General features: G+C 37.7%; 1 protein-coding gene across 1 annotated transcript in view; it reads left to right on the forward strand.

The window, feature by feature from the left end:
- The window catches only part of LOC136860113 (probable sodium/potassium/calcium exchanger CG1090), a 383477-nt gene that overhangs the window by 355598 nt on the left and 5597 nt on the right, over positions 1-22282 (forward strand). The window contains exon 9 of the mRNA XM_067138736.2: positions 8415-8546. Coding sequence (XP_066994837.2) covers positions 8415-8546 — 132 coding nt within the window. The remainder of the gene's footprint in view (positions 1-8414; positions 8547-22282) is intronic.

A 22282-nucleotide genomic window follows, 5' to 3' on the forward strand; every position in this document is an offset into this window, starting at 1 on the left:
AGCTTCACAATCAAAACAGGGGTGAGGCAAGGAGATGGTATCTCATGCATATTATTTAACTGTGTCCTGGAAAAGATCATAAGAGAATGGACCAGGTCATTACCTGAGAACACCGGATTAAGGATGGGGTTTAAATCAGACAACCTGAGGATTTCATTCCTGGCCTTTACTGATGACCTTACTTTATTAGCAAACAACATGCATGAGATCACTATGCAGCTTCAAACACTGCACTCTATAGCAGCTAAAGCGGGCCTCATGATCAACATTGGAAAGACCGAGTTTATCACCAACATCAAAGATGCCCCTACAACAATGGGGGTCAGTGATACAAAGCATATCAAGAGAGCTAAAAATGTGAAGTACCTCGGAGAGTGGATATCAGAGGACCTAAGTGAAATGATGGCTCTTGAGCAAAGGAAAATCAAATTAGACAAGGCCTACCATGCCTGCAGAAAACTGCATGCCTCAAAGCATTCATCAAAGAATGTAAAACTGAGACACCATAATGCAGTAGTCAGACCATCAGTCCTCTACGCAGCAGAATCAATTTCAATCAATCAATATTGATCTGCATTTAGGGCAGTCGCTCAGGTGGCAGATTCCCTATATGTTGCTTTCCTAGCCTTTTCCTAAATGATTTCAAAGAAATTGGAAATTTATTGAACGTCTCCCTTGGTAAGTTATTCCAATCCCTAACTCCCCTTCCTATAAATAAATATTTGCCCCAGTTTGTCCTCTTGAATTCCAACTTTATCTTCATATTGTGATCTTTCCTACTTTTATAAACGCCACTCAAACTTATTCGTCTACTAATGTAATTCCACGCCACTCTCCGCTGACAGCTCGGAACATACCACCTATTACAAGTTGTCCATTTCATGACCGTATCGATGTTTAATCAAGAAGTAAGTATAAATAACCACCTAATCGATACTTTATTAATGCCTCAGGCAAAATTGAATAAAATTAAAACTTACAGGACATGTTTCGACCACTTGGTGGTCGAAACATGTCCTGTAAGTAAAGTATCGATTAGGTGGTTATTTATACTTACTTCTTTACATACCACCTAGTCGAGCAGCTCTTCTTCTTTCTCTCAATTCTTCCCAACCCAAACTTTGCAACATTTTTGTAACGCTACTCTTTTGTTGGAAATCACCCAGAACAAATCGAGCTGCTTTTCTTTGGATTTTTTCCAGTTCTTGAATCAGGTAATCCTGGTGAGGGTCCCGTACGCTGGAACCATACTCTAGTTGGGGTCTTACCAGAGACTTATATGCCCTCTCCTTTACAACCTTACTACAACCCCTAAACACCCTAATAACCATGTGCAGAGATCTGTACCCTTTATTTACAATCTCATTTATGTGATTACCCCAATGAAGATCTTTCCTTATATTAACACCTAGATACTTACAATTTATTAAAATTCGTATCCACCTTATTCAATACCAAAAAATGTTGTTAAGATGAAATTACAACATGTATATTTATTTTATCAGGACTAGTTTCGACGCTTTATATTGCGTCATCATCAGCTGATATACACTGGAAACATTGGCAAACATATATAAGTTTATCTACATCACACACAATATAAAAACTATGATAAAGATTTAAAAACCATATTATAATTATACTATTTCTGAGTCCATATTGTCCAAGACTTGCAATTATTAAACTTTGGATTGCTAAAATGTCATGCAATTTGGTTTAAATAATCATTAAAATTAAACAAAACTAATAATAAAATCACGATCAACTTAAAAACATTCACTTTGTTTTTGTAGAACCATATTAAAACCATTCAAAAACATTTTTTTTAAAAACATCAAACAAAGTGAATGTTTTTAAGAAGATCATGATTTTATTATTAGTTTTGTTTAATTTTAATGATTATTTAAACCAAATTGCATGACATTTTAGCAATCCAAAGTTTAATAATTGCAAGTCTTGGACAATATGGACTCAGAAATAGTATAATTATAATATGGTTTTTAAATCTTTATCATAGTTTTTATATTGTGTGTGATGTAGATAAACTTATATATGTTTGCCAATGTTTCCATTGTATATCAGCTGATGATGACGCAATATAAAGCGTCGAAACTAGTCCTGATAAAATAAATATACATGTTGTAATTTCATCTTAACAACATTTTTTGGTATTGAATAAGGTGGATACGAATTTTAATAAATTGTAATCTTGGTTCACTACGGACGAATAATGAAATTTATATACTTAACCTAGATACTTACAATGATGCCCAAAAGGAACTTTCACCCCATCAACTCAGTAATTAAAACCGAGAGAACTTTTCCTATTTGTGAAACTCACAACCTGACTTTTAACCCCGTTTATCAACATACCATTGCCTGCTGTCCATCTCACAATATTTTCGAGGTCACGTTGCAGTTGCTCACAATCTTGTAACTTATTTATCACTCTATACAGAATAACATCATCTGCAAAAAGCCTTACCTCCAATTCCACTCCTTTACTCATATATCATTTATATATATAAGAAAACATAAAGGTCCGATAATACTGCCTTGAGGAATTCCCCTCTTAATTATTACAGGGTCAGATAAAGCTTCACCTACTCTAATTCTCTGAGATCTAGAAATATAGCAACCCATTCAGTCACTCTTTTGTCTATTCCAATTGCACTCATTTTTGCCAGTAGTCTCCCATGATCCACCCTATCAAATGCTTTAGACAGGTCAATCGCGATACAGTCCATTTGACCTCCAGAATCCAAGATATCTGCTATATCTTGCTGAAATCCTACAAGTTGAGCTTCAGTGGAATAACCTTTCCTAAAACCGAATTACCTTCTATCGAACCAGTTATTAATTTCACAAACATGTCTAATATAATCAGAAAGAATGCCTTCCCAAAGCTTACATACAATGCATGCCTATCCCTACCTAAAAAGACCCCACTGAGAGCCCTGGAAGTGCAAGAACAGAAATTCCTGAGAAGAATAATAGGGCCAAGGATCCTACCAGATGGAAGGCGATGGTACAAACCCAACAATGAGCTCTACCAGGATCAAGAAAACCGCATAGATGCCATCAGAAGAAAACATCTGACTTTCTATGGACACCTATACAGAATGGATCCTAATAGATTATCCCATAAGATCTTTGCTAACAAAGGCAAAGCTACTGACCAAACAAGTGGACAAAGATCTTGCAGAGCTTAATATTAATCAAGCCGCCATTACTGACAGGAATGCATACCGTTTAATGGTCAAAACTGAACCTTTCCTAACAAACCCCTACATCAGTTAGCCACAAAGGAGCCGGGAATCGTTCAGAGGAGCGCAGGAAAGAATTCAGCAATAAAATGAAAGAATACTGGGCCAACAGGAAGGCTCAAGAGGCCACTAAGAACACAATCCAGTACGCTAAAAGGGGCAGACGATGACAAAAACACAGCTAGAACACAAGCATTGTGGTCCACAGATGGCCTAAATGCAATGAAAAAATAAATAAATAAATAAATAAATAAATAAATAAATAAATAAATAAATAAATAAATAAATAAATTATGGCTTCCTTCTTAACAAAAAAAAAAAAAAGAAAAGAAAGAAAAAAGAGGAACAGTATGGCTTTAGAAGTGATAGATCTAGAGTGGACCCAATCTTCAGCATGAGGCAATTAATGGACGGGAATTGGGAATATGGAAAGGATCTGATCATGACATTCATAGATCAACAAAGGCATACAATAGTGTTTTTTTTTCTTTTTTGATTTGCTTTTCATCACACCAACACAGAGAGGTCTTATGGTGATGATGGGATATGGAAGGGCTAGGATTGGGGAGGAAGTGGGCGTAGCCTTAATTAAGTTGCACCCTGAGCATTTGCCTTGTGTGAAAATGGCAAACCATGGAAAACCATATTCAGTGCTGCAAACAGTGGGGTTCGAGTCCACTATCTCCCAGATGATGCAAGCTCACAGCTACGTGCCCGGTGCATACAATAGTGTTCCCAGGGAGAAGGTGTGGGAAACCATGGTGAAAGAGAGACTGGGTAAACAAACTGTAGAAATGGTGCAAGCAATGTACAATAACCGCATCAGCAGCATACAGACTCGGATTGGAAAGATGGAATGGTTTAGAAATTAAACTGTGCTGTTACCTCTTTTGTTTCTAACGAATTTGTAAAGGAGACAAAGGAAGCATATGGGAACAGGGAGATGAAGTTATTACTATTTGCAGACATATCGTTAACTGGTGAACAAACAACAAATAAGTACAAGAACAACTTGATACACTGAATGAGAAAATTGAAAAGTATGGTATGAAAATCAGCACAGAGAAAAGCAAGACCATGGTGATATCAAGAAGAGAAAGACAAGGGAATGGCACTGTGAAAATTGGAGGTCAAGCATTGAAATTTTAGACAGTTTCAGATAACTAGGGAGTGAATTAATGCAGTATACAAGGCTGGACATGGAGATTAGCAAGGGCAATGAGTGTAAGACACCTTGTCTGGAGTAAGGAAGTGTAAAGAGATAATGTACAAAATGTATTATGCACCCATATTGACACATCTGGCTGAGAGCTGAACAGTGACAAGTAGGGAGGAGAGTAGAGTTCAAGCCAGCAAAATGGAATATCAAAGAAGTATGATAAGAAAGACAAGGAAAGACATATTGAGAAACAAATATTTGAGAAAGGAGAATTGATAAGATGGTTTGGACATTTAAAGATGATGGGGGAGAAAAGAATACCAAATCAGATGATGGAGATGAAGTTCAAAGGGAAATAGAGTGAGAGGGAGACCTAGAACAAGGTGGAGTGCGAGAAGAAGAAACTGGAACAAAGTGATGGAAGAGGAATGATCGAAGGAGAGATGAAGGTGGAGAAGTGCCATAAATGCCCCCACCCAGCAGGAGCTGGATAAGGGGAAAGGAGGAGGAGGATGATGATGATGAGGTGTAGGAAGCCAAGAATTCCTCATGCTACACAATGTCTATTCTCAGAGAGTACCGTAACCTTTATGGTAAACCCTCAGAGTAGTCCCCTAGATCGCCAACGAGGTGGGAGATGTTGGATACCAGTCCATATGTGAATTTAGCAGTTTCATGTTTTACATCATTAGCAATGTCCTCTCATCTCCTTGCAATGGTCCAGTGTGTACGGCGGCTGTTACGGTACTCTACACGCTGTTCTTGCCTTGTCACATCCATTCTCCTTAAACCGTCACTAACTACCAGCGTCCCATTGCCCAGTGTGTGGTACCTGTCAAACGCACCACCCTCTTGTGCTTTGTCCATCTACTATGTACCCATATTGACCTATACTGCTGAGATCTGAACACATGACCAGTGTATGGTACTGCCATCTAAATGTGAGGAAAGAAACAGTTGCCATGACCATTGCGTAATTTTGTCATCCGGTACTAGAGATACTGTGTGGGAAAATGAAATGTAGAAACAGAAAGGACAGAGTGAAGTGAGAAGCATTAAATCACAGTTTAGAATGAGGACTCAAGGAAGTGACTAGAACATTACAGACTTGTGATATTATTATTCTTTAAAAAATACATCTCATCTCACCTTATGTCACTTCCTTTCTTCCTGTATTTATCTGGATTTCTTCTTGTTGCACACTTCCCACATCAAGACTGAAGATCTGCCAAGATGATCCTCGATGAGTGTTGATGCCCACCCTCCTGATGAAGTTGGGAAGTAGAAACAAGCTTGTCAGGGGCTCAGAAGAGATAGATGTACAAGTATTGGGACTGTTGAGGAGAGAGCCTGTCTATTTGAAGATGGCGTTGTATGAAGATGTGGTGATTGTCCTTGACCTTTTGTGTTTTCATGTTTATCCTCGTCTCCTCTTCCTACACTAATAGATGTTATTGTGTTTATTTCTGTGGTCACCTGAATGAAATATATTTACAAAAGATGCTTCTGGTGTGAGACAATCCTCGTCTAGAAAATATCCTAGTCCATTGCCCAGGGAACGCTCGGATGAATTTAATCAATATTCTTAACACATCCTGTGGGCAGGCTTCTCCTTTGTTTGTTAATTTTTGTAATTTTTTAAAATAGTTTAATAATCATTTTATGTTAACTGTATATATTAAGTATGCTTCTGACACGAATAAAATAAAAAATTGTGTTAACTATTATGTGTTCCTTTTCCTGTTCCCATCTGATGTCCTGATTTCACACTTGTTTGTTTCCATTACTTATAAGTATCTGTCAACAGCTATAAACAAAATAGTGGTACAGTATTTATTTTACATATATCCTGGAAAGTTTGTCAAAGTTTCATTTCAGGCTCTTAGTATCCATTGGCCTGCTCTTTAACCTTTTGCTCTGCCATTGAGTAGAATTATTTCTTGTATGGTATACATGCTGCCAATTGTTTGGTTTTCACTCATTCCACTCTTTCATAATAATCCATATTTGGAATTGGTCATAACTGTGTATATTTTGCAGATTTCAGCTATTTGCAATTGCCCAAGACACTTAATATCATGTGTTGTTATGCTTCATGGTCTCCTTGCTTAATTTTTATCAGTTTTAAGTTAAATTTTAACTCAATAAAGTGAAACTACTAAGGTTGGAACATCAATAGTGGAAACACTGGTGCAGAGACGCCATGCAACAGAACCTAATAATGTCGCTGATAGCACACGTTAGTTTCATACTTACCTTACCTCAGAGAACATGGACTCTTCATTCCCAGATCACGTGTATGCTAACTGGTGAGAGGAACAGAGCCTAGTGTTAGTGTTAGTGGTCTAAGGTAGTGTTGCCACAATGTTTTCGAAACAGGAATAATGGAGTTGGATAAAGGTGAATGTGCCAGGGGCTGTACAGCACGACAGTGTTGTCAAGGTCTTGAAGAGGCTTGCGGAGAATCTGCATTGCCTCACAGAACAGTGGCACGATAGGTAAAAGCCTTCAACAAGGGACGCCAAAATGTGTCAGACATGCGTCGACCAGGTCGTCCTAGTGTCAGTGAAGAAGAAGTGCATTCTCTTGCCGCATTACTGGACACCGATCGACGGCATACGATTCATTAACTGGCCTGAGACACTGGATTAGTGCATACGACTGTACTTCATATTCTGAAGAAACGCCTGGGCATGAGAAGAATTGCATCATGATCGGTTCTGTGTGATTTGACGGAAATGCGGAAATGATTATGATATGACACTGCTCGTAACCACTTGAAGTGCTATGAGTGTGAAGGAGAGGGTTTCTTACGTTATATCATTGCGCTGGATGAGACATGGGCCAAATCGTACGAGCCACAACTGAAACGCCAATCAAATTACGGGTCACCACCATCCACCATACTCTCTGGACCTAAGCCCTTGTGACTTTGACTTGATTCCTAAGATGAACGAACCACTCTGTGGCATTCGCTTCAAAACTGTTCCAGAGATTTGTCAGGCAGTAGACTGCTCCATTTGAACTATCAACATAACAAGCACTGCTAAAGGTATTCTACAACTTCCACATCACTGGCAATGGGTTGTACACAATGCTGGTGACTCGTCTGAAGGACAGTAAAATTTGGTAACATGTATCTGTTGTAATTAATTAGGTGCCACTATTAAAGTTCCAACCCTCATATATTATTCTCCTGTAAAATGTGTTCTGCAGCAAATAAAAATACTGTAGGCCCAGAAGTTCATCACTGCTAAACCAACAGACATAATTTGTTCATTTAGATACATAACAGAAACTATTTTGCAGCCTGTGTTACTTTCTAATGAGCAGTCCTACCCCACACTTTGCATTTCCCATTTTAACACCTGTCAAGAACAACTTTTAATCTCCTGTCTCATTTTCTGCTCTCTCTCCTTACCCAAATATCATTAACTATTAACACATCCAGACACATCCTCTTTGCTGGCTTAGCTAGTCCTACTTTCTTTCTTTCTTTCTTTCTTTCTTCCATAAGCCCATTAATATTGATAGCATCCCATCAAATTCCATTTTGTTTGCAAAGTTCTTTTCGAGAAGCCCCTGGCTTGTCTTGTGGAAATGGGACTCTGTCACTTCCATAGGCCCGACGCTTGCTAAAAACATTATGAACATTATTCTTTTCCATTTTCTGTAGTAACCTCAACACTACTTGTTTATGTTTCTCAGCCATTTTAGCAGTTCAAGCTAAAGGGAATGCAAAAAACTGAGGTTATACTAGGAACAGTCACACTCAGTGCACTGGTCTTGAACAGTGACTGATGCCCAAGAGTGAGTGTAGCAAGGAAGTTTTAACTATGTCTGACAGTTAAGAGGTTGATGGATAACCAGGGTTTTACTATATTTTCTATTAGAAGGTTTCTTTTTTACTAAAAGTAAGAGTTTTGAAGGAATTTATTTTCTCTGTTATGGTACATTTGTAGTGATACATTTCTGAAATGTTTGTTCAGGTTATGGTGACATGGCAGTGTCAAATGCTGTAGGTAGCAATGTGTTTGATATCCTGATCTGCTTGGGACTACCGTGGTTCATACAGACAGCACTCATCAAACCTGGGAGCTACGTCAATGTGTACAGCAAAGGTAAGTTATTTGATCAGTCTACTAACTTCTTTGACATCCTAGACCAGTGTTTTCAATTGGTGGTCTAAGACTTATATATTTTTTTAATTAATCAACTTGATATGTGAGGTACCGAGCTCGATAGCTGCAGTCGCTTAAGTGTGGCCAGTATTCGGGAGATAGTAGGTTCATACCCCACTGTCGGCAGCCCTGAAGATTATTTTCCGTGGTTTCCCATTTTAATAATAAATAATGTTATTTGCTTTATGTCCCACTAACTACTTTTTTAGTCTTCAGAGATGCCAAGGTGCCGGAATTTAGTCCCGTAGGAGTTCTTTTATGTGCCAGTAAATCTACCGACATGAGGCTGATGTATTTGAGCACCTTGAAATACCATCGGACTGAGCCAGGATCGAACCTGCCATGTTGGGGTCAGAAAGCCAGCGCCTCAACCGTCTGAGCCACTCAACCCAGCCATTTTCCATCTTCATACCAGGCAAATGCTGGGGCTGTACCTTAGTTAAGGCCACAGCCGCTTCCTTCCCATTCCTAGCCCTTTCCTGTCCCATCATCGCCATAAGACATATCTGTGTCGCTGTGACGTAAAGCAAAAAAAAAAAAAGATGTGCGGGGCCTCGATTTTGATGACATCTTTTAAGTGGTGGATAATATACATTGCTAACTCGTACTGCAACACAACCCTACACTTGAGAAGAAATGACGTTAGGCTAGTAAACGCCTTGGGATGACTTAGCACAACAAGGAGAACAAAACAAACAAAATTCCACACAGCAACACAGCAGATGATTTTCCAAAACATACCTGGAAGTATGAATGTTGTGCTGAAAGATCCATTCCCCAAAATAAAAGGACTAGGATCTACGGGGATTCCAAACAAGCTACCCTCCAAAAAAACTGCCATATTTCAAAACAACATTATAATTTGCATGAATAATATATTACATAATATTAAATTAGGAAACTTTAGCAGTAGTAGAATGAATAAAATATAAAATTTTTAAACTGTTTAACAAGGTAAAAGAAAAAAATTTTAAAATATGAATAAACAAATCTTACTTAATATAATGAAATCTTTTTGGTTTTAACAAAATGAAAACAGTGAAGTTTAAATAACAATAAAATTTTTCAAATAAATATTATTATTAATTTTTCCTGAACTATTATGTAAGGAGTTCCTAAAATTTTGTTTTATTTAACCCCTATTTTAAAAGAGGAAAGGATGCTGAGTGTCTTTGGACAATTCCGAGTGGAGGAATCTTACTCCCGAACTCTGACAGAAAACTAGTTCCGTAACACATCACACCAAAATAACATTAATAAAAGGATATCACGACAAAAAAATATCTAACACATTAGCAGGCCCCAAAATAGAATAATATTAACATAACTGAATTAACTCAAACCAAAATTAAAATACAACAAAAAGGAAACCAGAAAATCAACATTCATAGTCAGTACAATTCGAAACAGAGCAGGTCAGATAACCCGATGTGTCAATATACATCCAGTTTCAAACACACATTCTCCCGTAAGGAGCGAACAATATACTCATTTAGTGACGGCACACAGGAGCAGACTCAACTCACCAAAAAAGGAAATAATACACACACGGTTATGTAAAGTCCAGGGAGTGAAAAGATAAAGCAACAATGACACAGTAACAGAATAGCTTGAGGCAAGATAAGATAACACAACAATGTATGGAAAGATAATGAAACCGGATGTTAGAAAACCCTCAATGAAGAATTGCCCAAGACGCTGCCAAACATCATGTGTTAATAGAATAAATTCATGAGATAATTACTTTCTAAGATTACAAACTTGAAACTCGATCAAATAGTACACCTAAGAATTACTTAAATATGTATAGGAATAGAACTCAGGTACCCATAATCAATCAGTCACTACTGATCTGCATTTAGGGCAGTTGCCCAGGTGGCAGATTCCCTATCTGTTGTTTTCCTAGCCTTTTCTTAAATGATTGCAAAGAAACTGGAAATTTACTGAACACCTCCCTTGGTAAGTTATTCCAATCCCTACTTCCCCTTCCTATAAACGAATATTTGCCCCAATTTGTCCTCTTGAATTCCAAATTTATCTTCATATTGTGATCTTTCCTACTTTTAAAGACACCATCCAAACTTATTCATCTACTGATGTCCTCCCACGCCATCTCTCCACTGACAGCTCGGAACATACCAGTTAATCGAGCAGCTCGTCTCCTTTCAACCAAGTCTTCCCAGTCCAAACTTTGCAACATTTTTGTAACGCTACTCTTTTGTTGGAAATTGCCCAGAACAAATCGAGCTGCTTTTCTTTGGATTTTTTTCCAGTTCCTGAATCAGGTAATCCTGGTAAGGGTCCCATACACTGGAACCATACTCAAGTTGATTATGAAGTTCATATTAACTGTAAACTGTAAACTTTAAATATAAACATACTAGGTTATAATAATAATAATAATAATAATAATAATAATAATAATAATAATAATAATAATAATAATAATAATAATAATAATAATAATAATAATAATAATAATAATAATAATAATAATAATTTAAAAAATGTGACAGCCAGTGATTACGAGGCGCATAGCTCAATACACAGCAAAATGGAGACAAAACTAACAGAATGATAATAAATAAACCAAAACCAAATGACAAAATAGAAATTTAACACCAACACGGGTAAGAATTACAAGAAACGACCAGCAATAATTTTGAGTGGCAACAACACCGTCATGAAGGAAAGTGTACCGTGAAACCCATGCAAAATGAGTAAAAATATATCAGAGGGGAAAACAAAATGAGAAAGGACCAAAGCAAACTTTAAAGTCACCGGAAAAACAAAAACATATAATATTAACGGCTCCAACATGAAGTGCAAATGATGAAAATACGTAGAACATAAACCAAATCTCACAATAATACGCACAGCAAAATCACAATAACACACAAATAAAGGATAAAATGAGCCCACAAACAAATATTTAAATAAGGTAGTTACAGTAGTGAAGAGAAAAATTATAGCATTTTACCAATACCGAGCCGTGCGCTCACAACCACTGTCACTAAGCAAATTTACACAATACACAATTCTACATTCTAAGTTTTAATAAATAAATACACCAAAACCAAGTTTAATCCCTAAAAGGTATTTGTATAACAACTTTTAGCCAATCCCTGTAGGATAATTGCTTATCGTAAATGATGCAAGCGGAGGCATCACTGCCAGCTTCTGTTGAGTTCAAATGGCAGACAGTCGTTCTGCGAAGGAGCCTGCCTGAACAAAGCCTACTAGATACTAGAAGGCCTGGACAGAGAGACAATTTCTTGGATTAAAAGCGGGGTAATAGTTTTTCTCTTTCCCACCGCTAGGTTTGCGTTTATGTTCTGTTATTTGGCATGAATTTTATGATTACGTGTGTTACTGCAACATCTTTTATGAGAAGAAATAACATATTAAACTTTGTTTTATAAGGAAAGGCCTTACCTAACATGAAATATAAAGAGTTTTGTCATTTTTTAATTTATTTGGTCTCACGATTTGCAATATATGGATGGTTGATGAGATGCACATAACATTCGTTTAGTTATGTGCTTCCAAATTACCGTGGAGGTGGTGGTGGTGATTATTGTTTTAAGAGGAAGTACAACTAGGCAACCATCCTCTATATAACACTAATCAGAGAGAGAAACTGGAAGGGACCAGACACTTCGAAAAATGAAAGTATCGGCCAGAGGAAGACAAGGGCCACAAAGGGCGTGAAAATGAAAGACTCCCTAGCCCTCGGAAACTTACTAGCGTCAGGGTCGGCAAAGAACTAGAGTTGACTAAGGAAGGTCGGATAGGATAGATGAAAGTGAGGAGCCTGGCACAAGTAAGTGGAAGAAATGCAAGGACTCAGCTAAGGGCCCCGTGATCGCCAACCCACGATCCAAATTTCAGAGCCCCTGGATCCAATTGCCGTCACTCTCTTTTCATTCTGTGGGTTAAGGTGGTTTATTGTTGCGTGCCTAACTGCACATCTGACACAGCGAAGAAATATACACAAATATAAATTTTCATCTTTTTCCTAAAGATCCGAGTTTAGGGGACAAATGGAGGCTTGCTATTTCTCGACAGGGCAGCAGAAAAGGGTATCTTTGGGTTCCTAATGATAACTCCAGAATATGTAGCTTGCACTTAGTCGAATCAGATTACAGTGTAAGTACAGTGAGCGGAATTCTGCTCCCCGACAAAGTGCCAGCGCAAATTCGTCTTCTTAAAAATCTATTAATATTTACAACGCAGTCGTTAGGATATCTCGGAAAATGTAATCTTGTCCGAAAGCTGAAATTCCTTACGGCTCCAAAGTTTAAAGAGACGTTTCAGTGCCGCGACTGTGATCAAGCACACATCACATACGTTATACTTACAAAATTTTTCAGGCCTGTTCTTGACACTAATGCAAAGAAAGTGACTGAAGACTGTGATTTATTAAACAAAGTCAACAGCAAGCCTCTGAGCAGAAAAGTGTTGAAAATATAGAAATAGGGAAAAATCGTGTGAGTACTTCTATTTAGGCCTATTTCCCTATTCTTTATTCTTGTGTGATAATCAAGTGCTAAATTGAAGAAATATATGAAGTGTATTGTGTTCTAAGTTGTTTTCTACATTTATATCTGATTCACACCAGGCATAATGATAATAAAATGTATTATTTCGTGTTATTGTATGAATCTTCAATATAAGGTTATAGACAGAACATGAGAACAACAGAACATAAACGCGATCCAAGCGGCCATTGCCTGAACTACTTTGTACGCACAGAAATGGGTCGGCTTGTCCAGGCCTTCTATTATAGCATAGGCAACGGCCTGAAATGGTAGTGTCTAGAGATGCTTGTGCGCTCTGGATATCAGAGTCCTAAACACACTACTAGCTCCACCGTCCACAGATAGAGGGTGTTTGGGTACACTTTCGAGTTTGATCAACCCACACATAGCCAACATGCAAATATCAATATCAGCTGTGCAATACAGTCACATAATTTACATATACAGACTCTCGCAAATAGCCAGGTCCACTATTCACATCGTCAACTTGTAACGTCACAGTACATAACTCCTGATCATAGCTCCCTGATTACCAGAAATGCATATTTATCAAGTATTGTTTTTATTTTTGCCACATTTTACTTTAAGGTCATTTTTAAAATTTTGTCTCATTATTTTCCCATTTTCAGCAATTCGTGCCAGTTAAAGTTATTTGATGACATTTGTTAACTGTATTAACTCCAGGATGGGTTAAAGGTAATATTTACTATGCACATATTTATTGTTTTGGGTAAATATATAGAGTGTATCAGAACTATACCTACAAAATAATCAGGGATGCTCTTTGTGTTAAGAATGGTGGTCCAATCGGATTGGTGGAGAAACGTTTCTTTTACTGAAAATGAGGTTATGTTGTCGCTTCCGTGCACGAGATTCAAATTGACAAAATTGCCCTATTTGCTATACTGTTGCTGTGCGTCAGAGGAGGGAAGGGAGGGGATGTGGGCAGTGGGAGACAGAAGTAATGCTCAGTGCTAATGCACAAGTTCCTCATTCGTTTCGCAGTCACTTCCCAGCCCCAGTAGGCAGTTCTGCACAAACTGACTACTATGTGAACCCTATAGAAAAAATAGATGAACCTTGTACCAAGAACACAGGCAGCTTTCCAAGCCGTTCACGACACACCACACATCCTGAACAGAGTCCAAAGGTCACTACTACACTGTTGTGAACTTTGCATTCAGGTAGGAAGGAGAGAATATTGAACTTCTACTGTAATTAAACCATTGGGCATACTGTTTCCTTCGTTCAGTGTTTCATTCCATTTACAATGTTGTGAGTGAAGGAATATTCAATCGTGGGGTGGCAGAGTAGCATCTTCTAGCATGATAAATAATAAAGAAAATTACTGTGACCAACAGTACACAAGTACAATCTCCTGATTTTAGGTTAGGAAATTTTTGTAAAATAATCTTACTATATATAAATATGTGTGTGTGTGTGTGTGTGGGGGGGGGGGGGGGTCAGTGGGGTTAGGTATAAAAATAATTGAAAATAGTGTCGAATCCACAGTTTTCAGGGTCGCTGAGATGAATGACACTCCCGATCTTTTAAAGCCGAAGTTCAGCCCCCTTTGCAATAGGGGGTGAGAAAGAGTGAAGATATAAATTGTCCAAAATGACCGAGATAATGGATGTATGTACTGTATGTTCCAGTGTGGCTATCAACCAAAATTGTTACAAGTATGACTTACTACATGGAAAATATACTGTGAGAGTAAGACGCCCCTAGATCCACTAGGGAGGGGGGTGAAATATAATCCATATTAATAAATGGAACTCAGTTTGGAGCGATCCATATATATATATATATATATATATATATTGTACTCTATACATATTTATAAATTAAGGTATAAAAATGAAAACAGGCGTGAATTAATGGGACACTTCCAGGCTTCTTAGAAACTTAAAACTTGGTACCAGACAAGCCGATGACTTCAGGATCCCTAGAAAAATCAAAAATTCTCAAAATTCTCTGGGAGTTTCAAGTTTCCATAAGAACGCAGTAGGATATATTTATCCAAGACAATAACCTATAGGTTTCATGGGCTTAAAAGTTTCTTGAAAGTCCTAATTTTTAACCCCCTCCCCCTTAACAAGATGGCAGCATAATCTGCCAGACGAGCTAGAAAATTGAAGTTTTGCAAAATTATAGCTTTTAGCCTGTAATTGACGGAAAAATTACGAGATGATAAATATCATTAAGGTTCCATACTGAAGATAACTATACTTGTAGGATGCTAATTTATTTATTATTTATTATTTAACACAACTATTTATCAACAGCTAATGGCTGTTATTGTTGTTATTCACAATAGTACCAAAAATGGTTTATTCTATCTTTCTTTTCGACTGCTCCTATTTTAAGTTTGTAACAAGTTAGATACTCCAATCAAGTTGTCGGTTTACGCCAAATGTTAAATCGACAATTACTGTACTTATTGCAAGCCAAAACTCTCAAACTTAAGACTTCAACCAGATCGTTTTTTTTCAATTTTTAAGACATTACTTCTGAATAAGGTCTCAATTAACATTCTCATATTGCTGGAATGTTTTTCCTAACATTTGGAAACACTGTAATATTTAAAAATTCAAAACAGACCACTGCTACTAAGCACTGTACTATGTACCTTTGTCAACTGTATTAATCAACAACCAATGGCTGGCATTGTTGTTATTCACAATAATACCAAAAATTGTTATTCAATTTTCCTTTAGACTGCTCCTATTTTAAGTATGTTAATATTCAATCTTAATAATTATATTTTAATTATAAATCAGGTGCCTGATTCAACCTTGAGGAGGTACAATGACTGAAGATGCCTTTAATGAAAGGCAAAACAATAAAGTATTGAATAGGTGGTTAAATAATAAATTAATTAGCATCCTACAAGTATAAATTACGAGATATTTAAAATTTGTATTTTGACCCCTGAAAAATATTGAAATGTGGAGGCAATTTTAATGACGGTGCAAACCTTCCTTACGAGGTATTTGGTGGCTAAACAGTATGTCATATCACAAAATGGATGGCACAATCCTTGTTCAATTTGGAGTGACTACAACTTTGGTCCTATGATTTTTTTGTCATAGCTCTCTCTCTCTTATATGTTAGTTTTGGCTGTGTTTCTGGATTGTTACTTATATTTTACACTTTGTACACGTACAATTGATTGTTTGAATCACTTACAGGAAAGATAGGATTATCAAATTCTACATGAATATTGGCCTACCCAGTAGCCATATGTGAGCCAAATTCTATGATTGAAGCTGTCACATTAGTGTCTGAAAAGTAATTCACTGTGTGAAAATCTTACACAAATTCCACCCTATTCAACGTTTCTAAATTGCATCCGGGAGATCGTGGGTTCGAGCCCCACTGTCGGCAGCCCTGAAGATGGTTTTCCGTGGTTTCCCATTTTCACACCAGGCAAATGCTGGGGCTGTACCTTAATTAAGGCCACGGCCGCTTCCTTCCAACTCCTAGGCCTTTCCCATCCCATCGTCGCCATAAGATCTATCTGTGTCGGTGCGACGTAAAGCAACTAGCAAAAAAAAAAAAAAGTTTCTAAAACAATCTTACCTTCAAGTAGATGAAATATGAGAAAATATCATAGGACCGGCCATTTAGATCACTAAATGAGGCCAGAGGCGTCTCATTGTACAATCCGTTTTTTTATATGATTCACCATTTGGCAGCAGTTATTCTGTAAATGAAGGTGAACATGCATATACTTCCATATGTCCATCGATATTTATTCATTGAAGTCGATTTGTAGCAATCTAGAAAGGGTGTGTCTGCCATTGTAATTAATACTTTACAAACTGATAGTGACTGTCAGCACGAGGGCATCTGCTATTGTAATCAGTACTCCCCACATTGACTTTGACTGGCAGAAGGAATGGCATCCTCCTCCAACTCCTGTGTACCATTGTAATGAATAATTCCCTTCTAGACTAGCAGAAGGCAAGGGAGTGTGCAATTTTTTTCAGTACTCCTGTACCCGATTCTGTTTGTCAGTAGCCAAGGGTGCCCCCCCCCCCATTATAAACAAATTTACCCATCTAAAATGTGACTGACATTATACATAGTGGCCTGCTATTATAATGGAAACTCACCAACTGGATGTGACTGGCAGTATGCTGACTAGCATTAGGAAAATGGGTCTGTCTTTATAATGATAACAACACAACTCAATTTCGACTGGCAGTAGGGAAGGTGCCTGCCATTAAAATAAAAATTCCTCACCTGAAATCTGTCTAAAAGTAGGAAATGGGGCCTGCTGTTGTAACGAAAACTCCCCAAATCAATCATGGCCACGCAGTAGGCAATGGGGCCTGCCGTTAAATGAAAATTCTCAACTCCTTTGTGAATTGCAGTAGACAAGTGGACCTGCCGTTATCATCACAACTCCGCAACTCGCACTTTACATTGGAAACATCGTGTGTGGACCTCCCTAAGCTCTTTCTCGGATAACGCCAAGAGACATGCAATTAAAAAATCTTATTCACTTCATGTACAGTAATTTACTTTGATATTGTAGAATACCGTAACGAAGCACAGCTACATTTGCTAGTTTGTAATATAAAGTAGTGAATATCATGTGAGTTTGTTAAATTAAGATTATAAGAAGGATTTATAGTTAGGAAATACTGAACATGAATATCCTTATATTTGTATAACTTTTAATTTGGGTAAGAGTCTGTACACATGGCCTAGCAGTGAACATTGTGCAAGATGAGAAACACTGACTATATCAGTAAAGACGGTTGAAAGTGTTGCAACAGGTGGCTTGGAAACCTGGGATACAGCCAGGAAGTATATTCTGAAGATTGTTATTCATAAATGTGGATGAACCCTAGAGATCGCTAACTTTTGTATCGGCCGCTCAGTAACCAATCCCAAAGCTCCAATTTTGAAGGAAGTTGCGTTGACTGAGAGACGCTTGAAGATGTTCCAGTTAGAGCATTGTTACCAGTGGACTTTTGCAGTTCTACGCCATGTGGAGCAAGCCTATCTACATATAACCTTCTTTAATATATGTGCACATGCAATGAGTTCATTATCTATTACAGAGTTAGTAGTGTTGAAGAACTCTGATTGTGGAGTCATTACTGTATCATTACGGAGCAGACTACGAAGGCATTACGAAGTCATAACAGGTGTATTACAAGTTCATTCCCGGTGTGCATTCTGTGGAAGATGCTGCATAGTGTTCATTTGTCAATCATGCTCTGGATTATTCCTCTCTGAGGAAAAGCACATTCTGTGTGGTGGTTTATATGTATAATCTGGAACTAATTTGTTGTGCACAGAACTGATTATTGCTAGATGAAATCGTAGGCCAAGTGTTCAGTGCTTGGTCATTCTTTGCTTGATTCAGCATGGCATTCATCATTCATCTATTCCATGATAGCCTTTTAACATTGTTAAGTTGTATGGTTTGATTAACAGAGTATAGTGAGCTGACTGGGATTGTTCTTTTTGCATACAGTTATAACCCGTGGTAAATTGATTGCACAGTGATGATGCTATTTTATTAATGTAAATGAGGTTAAGAATGAGCAGTCGTCTCTGCCATATGAAATCATCATTCTGAAGCGTGGCCTTCAGAACTATGTACCGTACATTTGTGGTTTGTAGATATTGTTTGTGGCTGTTTATTTTTGTAAGCGGCAAAACAAGTTGGTCTCGTCACATTATTATTGTTGGTGTTTGTTTTCTTTTCTTTTCTTTTGGGAGTAAATTCTTGTAGTGAAACTTATGGTAAATCTTTTATTGGTGATGATGTCATCCGTTCAGTTGAATCCGACCATCGGTGATTCTATGAATTAGCGCTCTCCAAGTTATCCTGTTCCACACTGCTTTTATTGGTATTGTACAGTATCGGCATGCTATCCAAGTTTATTTTTGGAGTTAAATAGTAGCAGGTAAGGTAATGAAGCAATTTTGCAGCCTCGTCAGCGTAATGACTGTCGCCTTTGGAGAAGGAGTTAATTTATGCTCTACAGAATAAATTATTCCTGTAAATCTTTTGCAGGTGGCGCCCAATTTCGTCATTTATATTTTATTTGAGTTACAAATTATCCACTCTATTAATTTCACTATTGATATTATAAACAATTTAGACTATATGGTGCATTCCTTGACTGGCTGTCTTAATTACAGTGTGTTCTTGTACTGTGTGCAGTTACGGCTGTTAAATAAACAAACTGTGGATATTGCCTGTGCGAGTCGAAGGAGGAAACTTGTGCATACGCGTGGAGCATTATCTCTGTCTGCATCATACACCCACTTCCCCTCCCTCCCTTTCTCTTCCATAAAGCACGGCAGCAGCTTGTGCTCCAACATAACGAATACGGCAAATTCGTCAATTTGAATCGCATGCCCAGAAGTAACCAAGTATACTAATTTTCTGTAAAATAAACATTTTCTCCGCCAATCCTATTGCACCATCATTCTTAACATAACATGAACACCAACCCTGATTTCTTTGTCTATATAGTCATGATACACCTCGTATATTGTCCTTAATATTTTTGGGTCACTTCCTTGCTCTTTTTAATTTTTTTTTTTTTTTTTTTTTTTATAGGATTTGTAGGTCTATTTTTGTTATTTACTGTTCATCAGAATCCAGGCCCTGTTGATATATCATCTTCTTCTTCCATCCCTGTTTCCATGGAGCTCGTGGGTCAGGTAGTGAATAATTGACCTCTATCCACTATGGACAGAAAGAAGAACAAATGCCTCCATTATAGAAGAACTGAGTAGCACAAAACGTTTATCTTCCCGCGTTAGTGAAAGTTACCTCCAGTTCCTGGGACACATTTTGAGGAGAGAAGGAGACAATTTAGAAGAAGACCATTCTGCAAGGCAAAATTGAAGGCACCAGATCAAGAGGCAGAACAACAAGTAGATGGTTTGACCAAGCAAAGAAGATCACCGGTCCACCTCTTCACAATATCTTAAGAAGAGCTGAAGACTGCTCAGGATGGAAAACTCTTGTTAAGGATGCAGTTAGTAATGAATTGCCAGGTTTCAATGTGACTGCCCTTAACCTGGTGAGCAGATGCTGCCTGCTGAATTTCAGTACCTTTTAATTCACTGGGGAACATGCACCCAATTACATGAGCTCCAAGCCATTGGCCCCTTTGGAGAGTTGAGTTATTTACTGCACAGTGTTGAATAGCTGGCTGTACGGTCAACTCCAACCCATAACAGCTAACAGCTGGTTTTTTTTAAATACTGAAACATACATTGTTGCCAAAGAACTGGTGAGCTCTAGTTTGATACTGAGGAGAAAATAATATTGCAGTCAATAATAAAATTAACAAAACACATGTTTTCGGAATACTTCACATCATCCCTTTATCAGTCTACCCCTTTGCTACATGCAATTCAGTGCAAACTTTCAAGAAATCATGAATGAGTTAAATACTAAATTTAAAGAACTAAAATGCAGTATCCAGCTAATTGCAATTCAATTCAAACTGAATTGTGTTGTGTGGGATAACATGACTCAGTTTCCACTCAATAAATTTGTGGCCTTCTAGCCCTTTTGAGATTGGAAACTACTGTTCTAGACTATTCTAATTATTGTTCTCAATAAAAAATAATGAGCAGGGGGTTATAAGTTGTCATAATCTATACTAACATGATAAAAGTTTGTAAATTTTTTTGTATATGAAGGGTATTGCCTTTGGGTGCGGCGAGCCCATCATAACAATAGCCTATATGGATAAAACAGATATGGTGCCTCGGAAAAGGTTAGGACGTCCTCTGCTAAAAGCAACGTGCAGCTCTTTGGGTGCTGTGAGAACTGTGAGAAGTGGGCAACCAGCATCAATCTACATCAAGATTGTGACAGTAAATGTCCTGACATTGACGGGAAAGGCAGAAGAACTGGTTGACTTCATGAAAGAAAAAGACATAGCCATACTTGGACTGTGGGAGACCAAGAAGAGGGGTGCGGGAGAGATTCCTCTGAAAGAAGGATACAGGCTGTATTACAGCGGAGGACCTGAAGCAAAAAATGGAGTGGTCATCATACTTAGAAAAGAAATCCAAGAATATGTGGAGTCTACAAAATGTGTCAGTGATAGGATGATGGTGATGAGACTCCAGTTTGAAAATGGCATGAAATATCTATTCCAGTTGTATGCCCCACAAACGGGTTGCATAGATGAACATCTAAAGGACTATTTAGAGGAAGTGGAGAGGCAGATAGATAAAGAAGATGTTGTAGGGCCCTTTGGATATGGAAATGTGAATCCAGAAGGCGAGTTGTTGGTGAATTTTTGCATGAGGAACCAAATGATTGTTGGAAACACCTGGTTTAGGATGAACAGTCAGAACGTTACAAGGTATGATTGGGGAGACAGACGAACAAAGATCATGATTAATTATATAATCATCGAGATAAAACACCGGAAGAACCTTTTAGATGTTACACCTATGCCTGAAGAAGCCTTTGGTGGAGATCATAGAGTTGTGATAGGAAAACTGAAAGTGGGAAAGATGAAAAAAAAACCATTAAGAGAGAAAAGAATTAAAGTATGGAAGTTGAAGGAGAAAAGCATACAAGAAGAATTTCAAAGGGAAATAATACCCGGGGTACCCAGGATAGAGATGGGGAATGTTGAAGATGAATGGAAAAGATTTAAGGAAGCACTGTTGGATGTGCAGAAAAGGTATGTGGTAGAACATCAGGAAATGTGAAAGACAAAGAGACATACTGGTGAAACTATAGGGTAAAGAGTAAAGTGAAGGAAAAGAAAATGGCATGGAAAACATCTAAGACTGAAGAAGGTAGAAGAAAATATGTGGAGGCAAAGAAAAGAGGAAAAGCTGGGCCTTATTCACACAGAAATTGAGAGATGGTATGCAGGGCAGCAAGAAATTATGTTATGGTATCTTAAGATTAAAAAGAGAGATCAAATAAACACCAGTTTTGTGAAGGATGAAGACGGCACAATATTAACAAAGCCAGAAGAAATTAGAAATAAATGGAGAGAGTATTTTCAGAAGTTGCTGAACATGAGAAATAATGACAGTCAGTCCATGGACGACCAGGAAAGTCAATTAGTTGATGAAGAAATGGATAAAGAAATTACAATGAATGAAATTGAAATG

This window comes from Anabrus simplex, chromosome 1 (assembly GCF_040414725.1).
Source record: "Anabrus simplex isolate iqAnaSimp1 chromosome 1, ASM4041472v1, whole genome shotgun sequence".
Taxonomy (NCBI): domain Eukaryota; kingdom Metazoa; phylum Arthropoda; class Insecta; order Orthoptera; family Tettigoniidae; genus Anabrus; species Anabrus simplex.